Here is a 14,428-nt window from a genome sequence, read left to right as displayed (position 1 = left end):
CATTTCTGGATTGGCCCATTATTGCATTGGCCTATCCTCACATCCCCTTCTTTTCATAGAACATGTCTTAGAGCCCCTGCCTCGGCTTCAATCTCCTCACAAGGTGAACTGACTCCTGACATCAAGGCAATGATGTTTCAGGACGACCTCACTTTGCTGCATAGCCAGGATCAGCCACTAGGAAGTGAGAGACTCGCTTATTCCTCCTGATATCCTTTGTGCCTTTTCCTAGGACCCCAAAGACACTCAGGAAAGATCAGCAGTGGTGGCAGAAGTGGTGGACGTCTCTGCGGAGACCATAATCGGAGGCTATTCTCACCTCCAAATTTCTAACCACAGTTGACACTAGATTGGAGGAGATTGTAGACTGAATGACTGACCGCTGCTCTGCGTGCTCACTCCCCCACCCCTTGTAAGCATCTCCCCTCACTGTTCGCAAAACCCAAGGCCAACTTTATTAGCATCTTTGCACACTGATTAAATGGTCCGCAGAGCAACCCTGAGATGCAGGCTGGCGCTGGCCTTCCTGTTTTTCAGGGAGGGGACAGGACACCCCCCTGGCCTCCTACCACCATCACCCCGCAGCTGGGTTGACAACTTTTCCCAGGAAGAGTAGGCTCTGGGTGGTCACCTCCCAAAGCAGCACCAGGAAAGGTCGGTTGAAATGGGCGTGCGGGGCCGACGTTGCGTTCAGAGACTGGGGCTGGGAGAGGAGGCCGGAGGCCACACCTGCCTCTGTTCCCCGCTCACTCACATCCACTGCTGCCTTGTGTGACACCTAGAAGGAGAGAAGAGGGGCAGAGACAGCATCGGGGCAGGGTTTCCAAGGGCTGTATCACCTCGTGTGGCATGAGGGAGATGGAAGCAGAGTCACCCAGTTCAGGTCCCGCCTTCCCAGGCAGCACTCCAACCTTTATTTCATTTCCCACCTCATCCCGGTTTCTCTGCCTCCATCATTTCCTGGGGAGTCATCCTGACCGTGCTGTTTGTTCTTTGAAGGGGAGACAGATGGGCCTGAACAGGGATGAGAGCTACTTGAGCATGCACCAGGCTGCAAAAACCCAACAGCGACTTTTAGGGGCATTTCCCAAGCACCTGGGTGCACGTGGCACAGACCCAAGTGTCATTTTCTGCTACAAGCTGCATTTGCCCTCTCTCAGTCTCAGTTTTCTCATCTTTAAAATAGCTCGCTCATCTAATTGGCTTTATTTCTTTATTTTTTATTGGAGTATAGTTGCTTTACAATATTGTGTTAGTTTATACCATACAGCAAAGTGAATCAGCCATACTTATACATATATCCCAATTAGATAAGGAGCTCCTAAACTAAAAGCACTCATATTTTAGAGATAATGATGAAAGGTACTCCCATCTTAAAAAATATTTGCATTTTAGAATGTTGAAATTGATGGATCAAGGTCCCGATTTGATAGGGCAAGTATAATTATAAATTAAATAAACTTTAAAAAAATGGTTCTGAAGAACCTAGGGGCAGGACAGGAATAAAGACACAGACATAGAGAATGGACTTGAGGACACGAGGAGGGGGAACGGTAAGCTGGGACGAAGTGAGAGAGTGGCATGGACATATATACACTACCAAATGTAAAATAGATAGCTAGTGGGAAGCAGCCGCATAGCCCAGGGAGATCAGCTCGGTGCTCTGTGACCACCTAGAGGGGTGGGATAGGGAGGGTGGGAGGGAGGGAGACACAAGAGGGAGGAGATATGGGGACATATGTATATGTATAACTGATTCACTTTGTTATAAGGCAGAAACTAACACACCATTGTAAAGCAATTATACTCCAATAAAGATGTTAAAAAATAAAATTTAAAAAAAGAAATTTTTTAAAAAAAACATGAAAAGAAAAATGGATTGCTCAGCCTGAGTCAACAATTTTCAAAATGAGCTCAGTGAAACCAGGTTGTCTGATGTGCCAAGCCCTCCACTGGGCTCCATGAAAAGAATTCTGTTTTTTTAAAACCTCATTTTCACACAACTCCTTAGGAAGGATTCTGAGGCTTTAACTAAAAAAAGTTAAAAAACATTGGTGTTGGCAGTCTCTTTCATTTCCAAAAAGGTCTATGAAGAGATAAATCTAACATCTGAGGTCACCGTGGAAGAAATTCTGTAAAAAACTAAACTATTTTTTTTTCCTTTTTGTTTACCTTCTCCACAGTGGGTGCGCACGCACACACACACACACACACACACACACACACACACACACACACACACAAGACCACATCCCTGTTCCTTGGTTTCACATTCCAAATCTCAGCTGGTCTTTCCCAAGTAAAAGAGAGTAAACTTTCCTTATGAAATTTCTAATAAAGACTCAACTGATAATGACTCTATCTTAGGAAGATGATGGAAGAACAGAGAAGGGTCTTTTTTTTGCCTTCCCTCCTGTGGCAAATTGCATTATTCTTTTCAAGTATGAACTCTCCCTTCCTGGAGGACGTCATCAGCCCTCGCCCATGCCCTGTGGCTCACAGTACCTCCTGCAGGAGAACACGAGCCCACCCCATTGACGGTGGTCTTGACTGTGGGACTTGCTTTAGCCAATGACTTGTGAGTGGCCTTGACAGACCACACGTGAGGAGAAGTGTTAAGAGACATAGCACATTATCTCTGCTTTTTTCCCACTGCTATAAGAATGGTATGTCCCAAAAAGAAGCTCCTCCTTTGACCTACATTCTAGAAGGAAGAAAACACGAGAAGTAGATCTGTAGTCAGGTGGTAGTGACGCACCTCTGACATGTCATATGGCCAGGTACTAAATCTCTGTTATGATAAGGCACTGAGATTTGGGGATCATTTGTTATTGCAGCAAAACTGATGGATATATTTCCTGTTCATGCCCACTACTCTCTACAGCTATAACAAAGGCAGATAGAGTCTCACCACCTGCCCTCGGAGGAAGTTTAAGGGATAAAAACAAGGCTAGTCCCACACCTGGGGAAACTCGGGCTCTGTGGATGACCCTGAATGCGTGTCTACTCTATGCAAGACTCCGTCCTTGCTTTGAAGAATATAAAGGTCTAGAAGAAGAGGCTGTGGATGGAAAGGGAGATGCTTGTGAAAAGAAGCCTTAAAGATAGTGATATTGAAAAGCCAGAATAGAAAAAAGGGGGAACTCGATTTTCAAATGCACCTCATATCAGAGGAGAAAAGACACCCCGCCTCTGCCAACACACATCCACGCTCACCACCTTACCCTGGAGATCGTTCTGTTGAGCTGCCCAGTGATTCCTGAGAAGTCAGCTTCTAAGTTGAATAAGCTGGTGAGACCGATATGGGGGAGTATCTCTTCCAGGTTATATGTTCCAGAAATGGAAAACCTTGGCAAATGCAAATCCAGCAGGCTGGGGAGAGAATCAGACAGAGAAGCGCTGCTGTCTTGTTATCTGTGCTGCTTTTGCCCTGTCTGGGGGCAGCCTGGGCTTTGGGAAGGAGATGTGCTTCTCAGAGTGAGGGAACCAGTCTTCTCACGACACTACCTGCTATGCCAGGACATTCCACAACCCAGAGCTTCCTTCTCTTCAGACCTCACAGAGAGTCTGCGTCTGGATCTGAGAAGACTCCTGGCATAGCCACAGGTCTTCATTTTTGTCACATTTCTGGAGGGCTTTCTAGGTGCCAGAAATTGGATTACAAGGCTTCACTGATCGAAGCCATGTAATAACCATGGAAGTTAAGTACTGTTAACATTATCCCACCTCCATATCCAATTCATCAGCAAGCTCTGTTGGCTCAGATTCTGAACTATATCCTAAATCCATCTACTGGCAACCCCCTAATAGAAGGTACACCATCTCTCACCTGTCTGAGCATCATGGCCTGTTGAAGATCTGATGAGAGATCATGCATGTACAGTGTGGGCACAGATCAATGGAATAACTCTCCCTCCTGTAATTGTCATGCCTTTGCCATCAGATTGCCATATTCCTTGTGTTACATTCACAAGTTTCTCGTGACCCATAGAAAAGCTGTCCTTTTCTTCCTGGGATTATTCTCCTCTGGAATTATCGTCTGACAATTGCCATGACACCTGCAAGCTTGCTTAGTTAATAGCCAGCTTGGGAACTCCTACCTCGAATGAATTCAGATTAGAGATGCTAATTCAGGTTAGAGCATCTTTACCGGTTTAACTCCTGCGCCAATATGAGGGTCCAGACATCTAACTGAAGTGGGAGGTAGTTGGAAGTCAGGGGTTGAATGGTGACAAAAAGGAAACAAATGTGGACAACAGAAAACAGGGCTTACTTGACATAATTTTTTCACAGGTAGAACTTGGAGAGTAGGCCCTACCATGGAGGGGGCCTTGCGTACAGTCTAGCTGAGGGGTGTCTGTTAGAGAGTCCAACACAGAGTAGGTGTTCAGTCAGTGTAAATGAAGAAATGGAGTTACCAGGAAACATGATTCCTCTGAAAAAACTAACCTTTCTCACAGCTGAATGGAGGGAAACCTGGCAGCCTGAATTTTCCATGTCTGAAAGCCCATTCAAATGCTGCCCTGATATTGTAACTCTCGGGCACAAGAAATGGTATCAGGGAGCATCTGAGGTTTAGAAAAATAACTTGGATTGGTTTTGATTTTTGAAGGTCTAAGTGGGAGGTCAAAAGAGACCCTTCCTAAGGGAAAACCTACTGGTCCAGAAGATCCTATAGTATTTCCTCCTATGATGGGGGAAGGGGCAGGTTCACTCCAAGGGAGCTTAGGAATACGGGGCTGGAATCAGAAACTGACCAGAGCCATGTAGATTCACAGACAACAGAAATAATACTTTAAATCCTGGCTTCTGTTCCTGACCTGTATCTCTTTCATCTGGTACTTGAATCCCTACCCCAAAACAAAACACCCTTTCTCTATCCTTGATACCTCAATGTCACTGGGGTGCTGAGAGGAGGCTCCCGTGGACATGCAGGTGATGCCTACCAGTTGGTGACGGTGGATTAAAGGTGGCCATCAAGATGTTTAGTCTATACGCCCTTGAATCTGGTGGGTTCTGTGAATGATCTGACCAATAGAATATGGCAGAAATGACACTGGCAAATTTCCGAGCCCAGGCCTTAAGAGAGCGGGAGCCTTCACTTCCTGCCTTTTAGAACGCTCCTTCTTGGGGCCCTGAGCTGCCATATAACAATATCAACTGTGCTGAGCTGCTGTGCAGAAGCCCAAGCTAGCCTCATGGACATGCTGCATGGAGAGAGAGAGAGAAGTGCCTGCTCGGACCTTAGCTCAGGCAGCCGGCCAGCCCAGCCTCCAGACAGCTGAGTAGAGGGGTCTTCAATGTTCCACCCCTGGCCACCATCTGACTCCACCCTTGAGAGCCCCAAGTGAGAACCACCCAGTTGAGCCCAGTCCACCACAGAATTGAGAGAGATACCAGATGGATTTTTTTTCCAAGCCATTCCATTTTGGGGTGCTTTGTTATTCAGCGAGAGGTAATTAGAACTTGAGGCCAGATTTTATCCCAGAGTGCCCCATAAAGGAAGATACACTTCAAGAGTGGGTAGCTCGAGTATGGGGTCTAGGGAAACCAGAAAAGGCTAAAACCACTGTGAGAAAAACCACAAACCAAAACGCAAGTGAGATGGAAGGGGATAGGTAGAGACTCCCCCAAACTGGCGATTGGCATTTTGATTTTTACAGTGTTCTTCTTGGTATTTAATTCTTTAAAGAAATGTTTGAATTAAAACAGAGGCACTCTGGGCTTCCCTGGTGGCGCAGTGGTTGAGAATCCGCCTGCCGATGCAGGGGACACGGGTTCGTGCCCCGGTCCGGGAAGTTCCCACATGCCGCGGAGCGGCTGGGCCCGTGAGCCGTGGCCGCTGAGCCTGCGCGTCCGGAGCCTGTGCTCCGCAACGGGAGAGGCCACAACGGTGAGAGGCCCGCATAGCACCAAAAAAAAAAAACAGAGGCACTCTTAAGAAATACCCACTGTTCTGTGGGGGTCATAATTATTCTTAATAATTGTCCTTGATCTGATGTGTTGCCTACACTTAACTACCTGCTGGTAGTAAATTATCATTTGGAGAAAAAGAGAAGAGCAAAGGCAGAAAGGTGTCTGGGAGGGGATGAGATTGATTAACGCCTGGTGAGCACTTCTCCTGCACCAGGTACCACTTTCCTATTCTGTACATATTAACTCGAATAATCCTCTAACCAGCCAAGGTGGTGTTTATTATGGCCCCATTTTACATGTGAGGAAATCCAAGGCCCGAAGAGCAAGAATTGCCCAAGACCACACAGCTGGTTAGCTGGTAGGGCAGTGAGCCAAGCCAGGGCTTAGGGGGGGTCTTGCAACTGGAGTTGATCAAGGCCTGCTCGAGCGCTTGAACGAAGTCCTTGCACTCTGGCGCTTACCTGGGGAGGAGCTGTTGATCCCATTTCCTCAGGGTCTCTGGCTGCAGGGCCTCCTCCACCTGCGCCATCTTTCCCGGGTCAGGGAGGATCAGAAGAGCCAGGGCGTTTCCGCTGTACTCCATCCGGAGGACGGTGCAGGCCACCTCCTGGTCGTAGAGGAACCTGTGCATTTCCTTTTGGTGCATCATGGGGACGCGGAGAGAGGTCCTCTCATCCACATAGAAGCTCTCTTGCTTTGGGGTCTGGTAGCAATTCAAAGGATGCTTCCACTTGGCTGAGGACACAAAACCCACAAAACCATGAGAACACACTCTAAGAGAGCAAGTCTAGGCCGACATGCACTAAGCCAGCCTGGTTAGAGATGCAGAATCTGTCACAGTCTTGTCCCCGGGTGTAGTATCTCGTCTCTGTCTACTTATAATCTCCACTGACAACCACCTCCTGACTTGACCTCCTGAAAGCACCGATCTCGGTGACAGGGAGAGGGGGCTGGCGCATCCTGTCCCTCATGTCCACTTCCAAGTGACCAGGTACTGCTGATTCTGCCTCCAAAGCTACACCTTGATTTGAGGCCACCGTCTCACTGTGAACCATCTCACTAAGCTGACTTGTCTCTGTTCTTCCACCCTTGTTCTCCTCCAACAATTTCCCAAATTGTAGCCAGACTGAACTTTCTACAACAGGCATGTCACTGCACTGCTTCGACCCTTTTGGTGATTTGGGGATCCTAAGATAAAGTCTACGGTTCTCAACACAGCCCCTGATTACTTTTCGTATTACCACTCTCAGCAGTCCCACCGAGGCATTCCACTATAGTGTTCTATGCTCCAGTCCAACTAAATTTGTTTGTTTCTTGGAAGGCAATGGTAGCTCTTTTCCTTGGACCTTTCCTCACCTTTGGAGAATCAAAGACGATTGAGACTCAGACCGTAATGGTTGAAGCCATGGATGTGAGGGATACACACCAAGCCTAGGATAGCGGTTGCCTCTGGGGAGGGATGGAAGGAGGAAAATGGGACCAAGGGATGATTAAAAAGGAATTGAACTGTATCTGCAATATTACATTTAAAAAATAAAATAAAAATCTGAAGTAAATAGTAAAAATGTTAATATTTGCTAATTCTCGGTGGGGGGGGGAGTGCATGGTGGATTCTGTGTCATTCTCTGCATATTTCCGTAGGTTTGAAATAGGCAATAATATAAAAAATAAAATATTTCTATAAAAAATGAAGTATTAATAGCAAAGTGAGATTGAGTGTCAGTGGTATTAAGAATCGGGATAAAGGTAGAATAGAAAAAACATGGCAAGAGAAATCAAATATTGATAAATTAAGAAGTAGCCCTATAAGAACCTTATTTAAATATACAGAGGTGACTTTCAGAAGAAACAGCTACAGGCTTCTAGATAGGTGCCTTTTAAGGGCAGGGCTGGAGATGCGGGAGCCGGAGGCAGCCCTCACCTTTGAAGAACATGTAATTCAAGAGAACCATGAGCGTGTCTTGGGTGAACTCCTCCAGGCAGTCCACCACCTGCCCATACGTTTGCTTCCTCACGAAGTCATTTATCTGCCTCCTAGTTGTGTTAGAGTCCGTGAAATTGACAGAAAAAGCGAGAGCCCGGTACAGCCCCCTGCTGCTGTCCAAAAAGTGCTGCTGAGGCTTCAGCTGCTTGTCCAGGAACAGGGAGTTGCCTACTTTCAGTTCAAGTTTGGGGCTGGGCAGGTCAAGGGTGTGGATGAGGCTCTGGAAGCCCCGGTGGATGTCGGCTTCTGGGGTCTCCGTGAGGTTGAAGCCGAGGCCTTCCAGGATCTGAGCTGGAGTGTCAGCTTGTGCCCCCAGAGAGAGCAGCGCCAGGGTGCTGGAGATGCTCACCGGGGAGAAGAAGATGTTTCCTGGGGTTCCTGCTGCCAGCTGCTTATATAGACGCAAAGCGAAGCTGGTAATGGTGGGTGTGATTTTGCGGTAGGCGGGGAGGGCTTCCGAGAGCTGACCACGGGGAGCTTCGGGCACCCCCAGGCCCTTATCTCCGCGGGCAGAAAAGGGCTGACAGTAGACGGAGGCCAGGATCCCCGCTCCCAGCAGCCACTGCCACGCCGGCCCCATCCTCTAAAAACAAGATGGTGAACACGTGATTCTCCTTCATAAATAGCTTCACAGTGCTTCACGTTTACACGGCAAACCTCCCACCCAAACTGGATCCCACAGAGGTGTCGGGCGGGGTATTGTAGAGCAGGGGTCCCCAGCCCCTGGGCCGCACAGCAGGAGGGGAGCAAGCGAAGCTTCACCTGCCGCCTCCCCATTGCCTGCATGACCGCCTGGACCATCGCTCCGCACCTCCGTCCATGGAAAAACTGTCTTCCACGAAACCGGTACCTGGTGCCAGAAAGTTGGGGGACGGCTGCCATGGAGGGAGAGGCGCGGATGAGCCAGCGGGCTCCAGACGCTTTCCCCCAGGCTAGAGTCGGAGCAGCGGCCTCTTGTCTGCTCTACATATTGATTTGCCTATAAGATTTTGCTGAGAAAAGGACTCTGGGCTATTAAATAAAGAACTTCCGTAGTCGTTTCTTCCTGCCTTCCTCCCTGCATCTATCTTTCCTCCCTCTCTTCCTTCCTTCCTTCCTTCTTTCCTTTTATCTTTCTCCTTTCCAGTCACCCTTTCAATCACTCATTAACTTTCAAAGACGGGGCCAATGCTCAATGCTATGGAACAAATGGTCAGGACACTGGGACACGATGATGTTACGCTTCCCCTGCACCTGGGTGTGGCCAGTAACTAGAATCTTGCTGACTGGAGGGGAGAGGATGGTGTGGGGAGCTCCTGGGCCAGGCTCTCCCAGAAAGAGGAGCGCCCTCTCCTTTTCCGGTCTCCAGTCGCTGGAGTGTGGATGCGACGATCAGCCTTGGGGACCCTGCGGGTGGGCGCGGCTCATGAGGAGGAGGGGTGGCAAAGCCGCAGGATGGGTGGAGCCTGAGGGTGGGGAAGAGACAAGAAAGGTCGACTCTGTCTCCATCAAACCTGCTATTTCGAGTACCTCTTGTCCCACGCAAGGGCCGAAACCTGTATCTTAGTTGACGGAGAGTTTAAGGAAAGATACCTGTTAAATTGTATCCCCCGCCCCACAAATTCATACGTTGAAGTCCCAATGCCCAGCATGTCAGAATGTGATCTTGTTGGGAGGTAGTGTCATTGAGATGTAACTAGTTAATATGAGGTTAATATGGGCCCTGATCTAATATGACTGGTATTTCTATAAAAAGGGGAAATTGGACACAGACATACACACAGGGAGAAGGAGATGTAAAGATGAAGGCAGAAATCAGTCAGGGTGATGCTCTACAAGCCACGGAACACCAAAGATTGCCAGCAAACCCCCAGAAGCAAAGAGGAGGCCTGGAACAGACGGTCCCTCAGAGCCTCGGAAGGAACCAGCCCTGCCAACGCCTTGATCTTGGACTTTCTGGTCCTCAGAACTGTGAGAACCAGTCCCTGTTGTTTAAGCTGGGTGGAAGTTTGTGGAAGTGTGTTATGGCAGCCCTAGGAAACAAATGCAATAACCCCTGTGCTTTAAGTTATAAAATGTGCCAGAAGAGCCTCCGTGTCACCCGAGGGGGTCAAAGTGCTTCAGGGTTGGGAGCGGAGCTCCAGCCCGAGGTGAAGCTGCAGTGTAGACAATGCGCTTCTCGCACACACATCGCCCCGCGCACACACGCGGACCCCCCCATCCCCCCCCTCGCTGTCCTCCATACGGAGTCTCGTCCCCTCGCTCCCTTCAAAGCCGACCCTTCTGTTGCCCCGTTGCCACAGCGGCTGCCCACAGCTAATTACCCCATCTTTGTTGCTCATCTGCCCTGATAAATTTTGCGTCTTAATCAGCACCTTTAATACCTTTTGCCCAAACCAATGATCTCTGGGTCGCTTACATATTTTTGTAGATGATTTATAACGCCTGGTGCTCTAAATACCCAACCAACCCCCCAAGGCCAGTTGTCAGGAGGGACGAATCTAGCCGCGTTATCGATTACGTTGAACCACGTTTGCGGGTCAAAGTACTGCAGGCAGTTTCCCAATGCCACGTCCCCCCCCCCCCTCCAGCACAGGTTGCTGTAGGCCCGCTTAATTTCTGTTCATATTGGGAAGTAGAACAATTTAAAACTTGGTCTGCTCCTGGGGAAAATTAGAAGTATAGCTGTAATAAAACGATTTCCAGCTTATTCTTTTTACCCCTGTGAACTCACCACCATTTTCTACTTACTGAACCCCCAGGATACCCAAACTTGCAGAGGATCTATTTCCCAGAGGACTGAATTGTAAGTCAGGGGCTCTGGGTTTGAATCAAGGCTCTGCAGTTAAATCACTGGGTGATACAATGTCAAGGAAGCTCTCTGCATTGCAGTGTGTTATTTGCAAAATGCAAATGACAATGCCTACCTCCTGGGGGTGGGGTTGCTTGTGGATTATGAAACGTAATATCATGTATATAGCACGTGGCAGATAGGAAGTATGCAGTGTTAATTTTCACTCCTTTCTACTGAGGCTGGATATAGTTACACCCAATTTATTCCTTTATTCCTTTTCCAGAAAGATCCCAGAGGAAAATTAAGAACGCCATGAATTCATTATAATATCCCTAATTATTATTTCTTTTATGGTAGGGATGTTAGCTGTATTGTATCATTGGTTCCCAGCCAATTTGTTCTCAAACGCAGGGGAAGGGATGTGTGTGAAGCGGGGATAGTATTTGGATCATCTGAAAGCCTGGAGAAGGAGGTGCTATTATTAGAGTTTAATGGGAGAGAGAAAACTCTCGAAATGCTAGAATAGTCACAGGCAAAGAAGAAGGGTCCGTCCCAAATGCCAGCAGTGCCCCAGTGGAGAAAAACTTGCTTAATTTCTTTAAATTGAATCCTTATGAGAACTTTAAGACCTGGGTAATATTATCCCTGGAGAGAAACACCTATTAAGGAGAGAAACACATATTAAGTGGTAGGGACATGATTCAAATTCCAGACCAGGCCCCTGAATCACCACTCTTTCATATAACAGAGTTTCCAGTAAAGTTGCTGCAACTTTCTCACTTTGGTTTGGGTTGTATTGTTCCGTTTTCTCGTCTAACTTTGAGGAATACTGGGAGTTTCTCAAAACATTTAAAGGCCAAGTTATCCATAAAATGTTATTTAAAACCTGAAGTTCCTACTTCAGGCCTTAGAAGGAGTACTTCATCACGTTTTTTCCTTTAGGGGACTCAGTTCTCCCATTTATTCTGCCAAAGTGAGAGAGAGAGAGAGAGAGAGAGAGAGAGAGAGAGCTGCCACCCCGGCCTTCATTTCAGACACAAGCGTGGTACTCACAGCAAGGTCCCTGGGCTGGGGGCCCTGGGTCTTCAGCACTGCATCACCTCCTACCCACAGGAAAATAGTGTTTGAAGATCATGGCAGCCTAGTCAATATTTGTCAGGTCAATTCCCGGAACCGGTATGAAAACAGGAAGTGACCTTTTCTTCAAAGTTTCTGCCCTGCCAGCCTGTCCTACAAAGTGAATTGTGATTCTGGACCCAGCTTGGTTTGAGGATATTCTCATGTTGGAGATGGCAGCAGGGGGTCGTGAGGCGGGGGCTGCTGATCTGTTACCCGTGTTTTGTGTGTTCCAGGCAGTTTTCTTTATGAATCACTCTCACAATAGTAATGTGAAATGTTAACTATACCTACTGTGGTGATCATTTCACAGTATCTGTCAATCAAACCGTCATGCTGTATACCTTTAACTTATACAGTGATGGATGTCAATTATTTCTCAATAAAACTGGGAAAGAAAGAATGCGAGAGGCATGATTCTCTCTGCTTTACAAATGGGAAAGCTGAGGCCCAGTGAGGTCAGTAAGTCGTTCGCTCACTAAGTGGGTGGTGGAGCCATCCTCAGAAGATAGATCTGACCCTCCCAGCTGAGGCCTTCACTACAACACTAAACCGTTCCGGTATTTTACTGATGCTTTAAATAAATACGATCCATGTACAGGAAAAAAAAAAAAAAGCCTGGAAGGAAATTCAGAGAATAGAACAAAATTTTCTCTCCCGCCACATCAAAAGCTTTGTACGGTGGGATCATTGATTTTTGTTTACCTAAGATCTAGAACCAAGTGTGGAACTAAATGAATATTTTTTATGAGTGAGTCTTTTGGTAATGGAATTGGGTACCTTTTATGTTCTTTGTAGATTTTTGTCTTCTCTTAATTTCTCAAAAAGAGCATGTATTTTATTTTTAACAAACAACAATAAAACATTGTTAAAAAGTAGAATTATTTAATTGTACACGTAAAGCAAAATAAGAGCTCATTCAGGTTGGCACAGTGGTTCCAATCAAAAGGCACTTTTAAAACATAAAGGCTCCTAGGATACTGAATCTGATGCTATGATAGGGTGGGGCTGGAGGTACCTCTGGCCTGTCTCGTGTGTTAAAGCCCCAGATGGAGAGCAGAAGGTACTCACAGTAGGACCCAACTGGTGTGTGCTGGAAAGGTGAAAGCCAAGGACACTTTGGCCAGGCACTGATGGAGTCTGCTACACCCACTGAAGTTTGAGACCCTACCCCTGGGTCTAGAACAGTGCCGAGAACTTTCTGGGTGTTTTATAAAGACACATTTGCAGTATGAATATGCAAAAAAAATTGAAGTACACGGCCAGAGTTCCTTTCTCACCTAAGAGGAATCCAGTTCACTCTTGGCTTACACATAAATTACTTGGCTCTTTACAATCATGTGTCACACGCTAGGGAAGAAGAAACAATCCCGGGAGACTCACATTTTGGAATCTATTACAAACCCCGCCACAGTAGAGACCCTCACAGAGCTGTGGTGGGAATGAAACGTTTGTACATGGGCAACATTTATGCAGCGCCTGGCCCAGAGCAAGGAGAGAGAGAGAGAGAGAGGGAGAGAGAGAGAGAGAGAGAGGTCGGGGGGGGGGGGGAGAAGGAGAGAGGGAGAGAGAGAAAGAGGGAGGGATTTTAAGGAATTGGTTCACGCACGTGATTATGGAGGATGGCAAGTCCACCTGGAGACCCAAGAAGAGTGGACATTGCAGGTCAAGTCCGAAGGCTGCCTGCTGGTAGGATTCCTTCTTGTTCAGGGGAGGTCAGTCTTTGTTCTATTAAGGCCTTCAACTCATGGAAGGCAGTCTGCTTTACCCACAGTCCACCAATTTAAATGTTAATCATCCCCCAAAACACCCTCCCCAAAACATCCAGAAGAATGTTTGACCACCTATGTGGGCACTGTGGCCCAGGCAAGTTGGCACATAAAATTAACTATCACACATGTCATGTGTTAGTAGGAAAGAGGATTGAGTACCACCTCCTTGGGTTGCTTGGTTTCCTTCCTGGAGTGCTAACCTTTGACCTTGGCGCACAGACACCTCACCTGTGTGTCCAATCTCAGAGTCAAAGGGCAGGAAGATGTGCCCTTACACACATGAAAGTAAACTCCTCTCACCATCAACCTTGGAATCACACCAGCTCACTGCTACAGTCATAAAAAAAGCCTACCCTGGCCTCTAGTGAAGGCACCACTTTTGTGACACCGAAGTTTGTGAGATGGCACAGCTCGCCATGCTTGGGCAGGTGGGCTTGGTTAACTCTGCAGAGTTGACCTGGGTGCCTGCACTGCTTCTCAGTCGTTTCCCGGGCTTTTTCCTATATATGTGCCAATAATCTTCTTGTCTCACGTGCTACTGCCTACCTCCCTTTAGCATGGGGGACACTGGACCCTCAATATCCTCCATGGATACCCTCTACTAAATGGGTCCAGGCCCCCAACATCCTCACGAGCCCCTTCCCCTCTGCTTCTGCCATGGATCTGCTTGGAGATAAGCTGTACACAAGCATGGATCTCTAGCCCTTCCTCCCTCTGGTTATGCTGTTGACTCACTTCCTGCACATTTTCTAGAACAATCCACTTTACTGTTCCTCTCTTGAGTTAGCTTCCCTATTGAGCTACTTCTCCAAGCTGCTCTTGTGGCCCATCCCCAGGCCTCTCCTTTCTTGGAGCTTGGATTGTAAG

The 14,428-nt window shown here is 47.5% G+C and overlaps 1 protein-coding gene across 1 annotated transcript; it reads right to left on the bottom strand.

The window, feature by feature from the left end:
- Window positions 1-477: 477 nt before the first annotated feature.
- Window positions 478-11,769, bottom strand: LOC131752442 (serpin A11-like). The gene is made up of 5 exons (XM_059056801.2): window positions 11,727-11,769; window positions 7,838-8,483; window positions 6,378-6,651; window positions 3,225-3,372; window positions 478-778 (listed from the first exon to the last, which is right to left on the bottom strand). The coding sequence occupies exons 2-5, from the start codon at window positions 8,478-8,480 to the stop codon at window positions 575-577; spliced, it is 1,269 nt and encodes a 422-aa protein (XP_058912784.1). The 5' UTR covers window positions 8,481-8,483; window positions 11,727-11,769; the 3' UTR covers window positions 478-574.
- Between the last annotated feature and the right edge of the window lie 2,659 nt (window positions 11,770-14,428).

Source organism: Kogia breviceps, chromosome 3 (genome assembly GCF_026419965.1).
Source record: "Kogia breviceps isolate mKogBre1 chromosome 3, mKogBre1 haplotype 1, whole genome shotgun sequence".
Lineage (NCBI taxonomy): Eukaryota > Metazoa > Chordata > Mammalia > Artiodactyla > Physeteridae > Kogia > Kogia breviceps.
The sequence above is the reverse complement of the archived record's forward strand: the minus strand, read 5'-3'. Positions and strand labels throughout refer to the sequence as shown.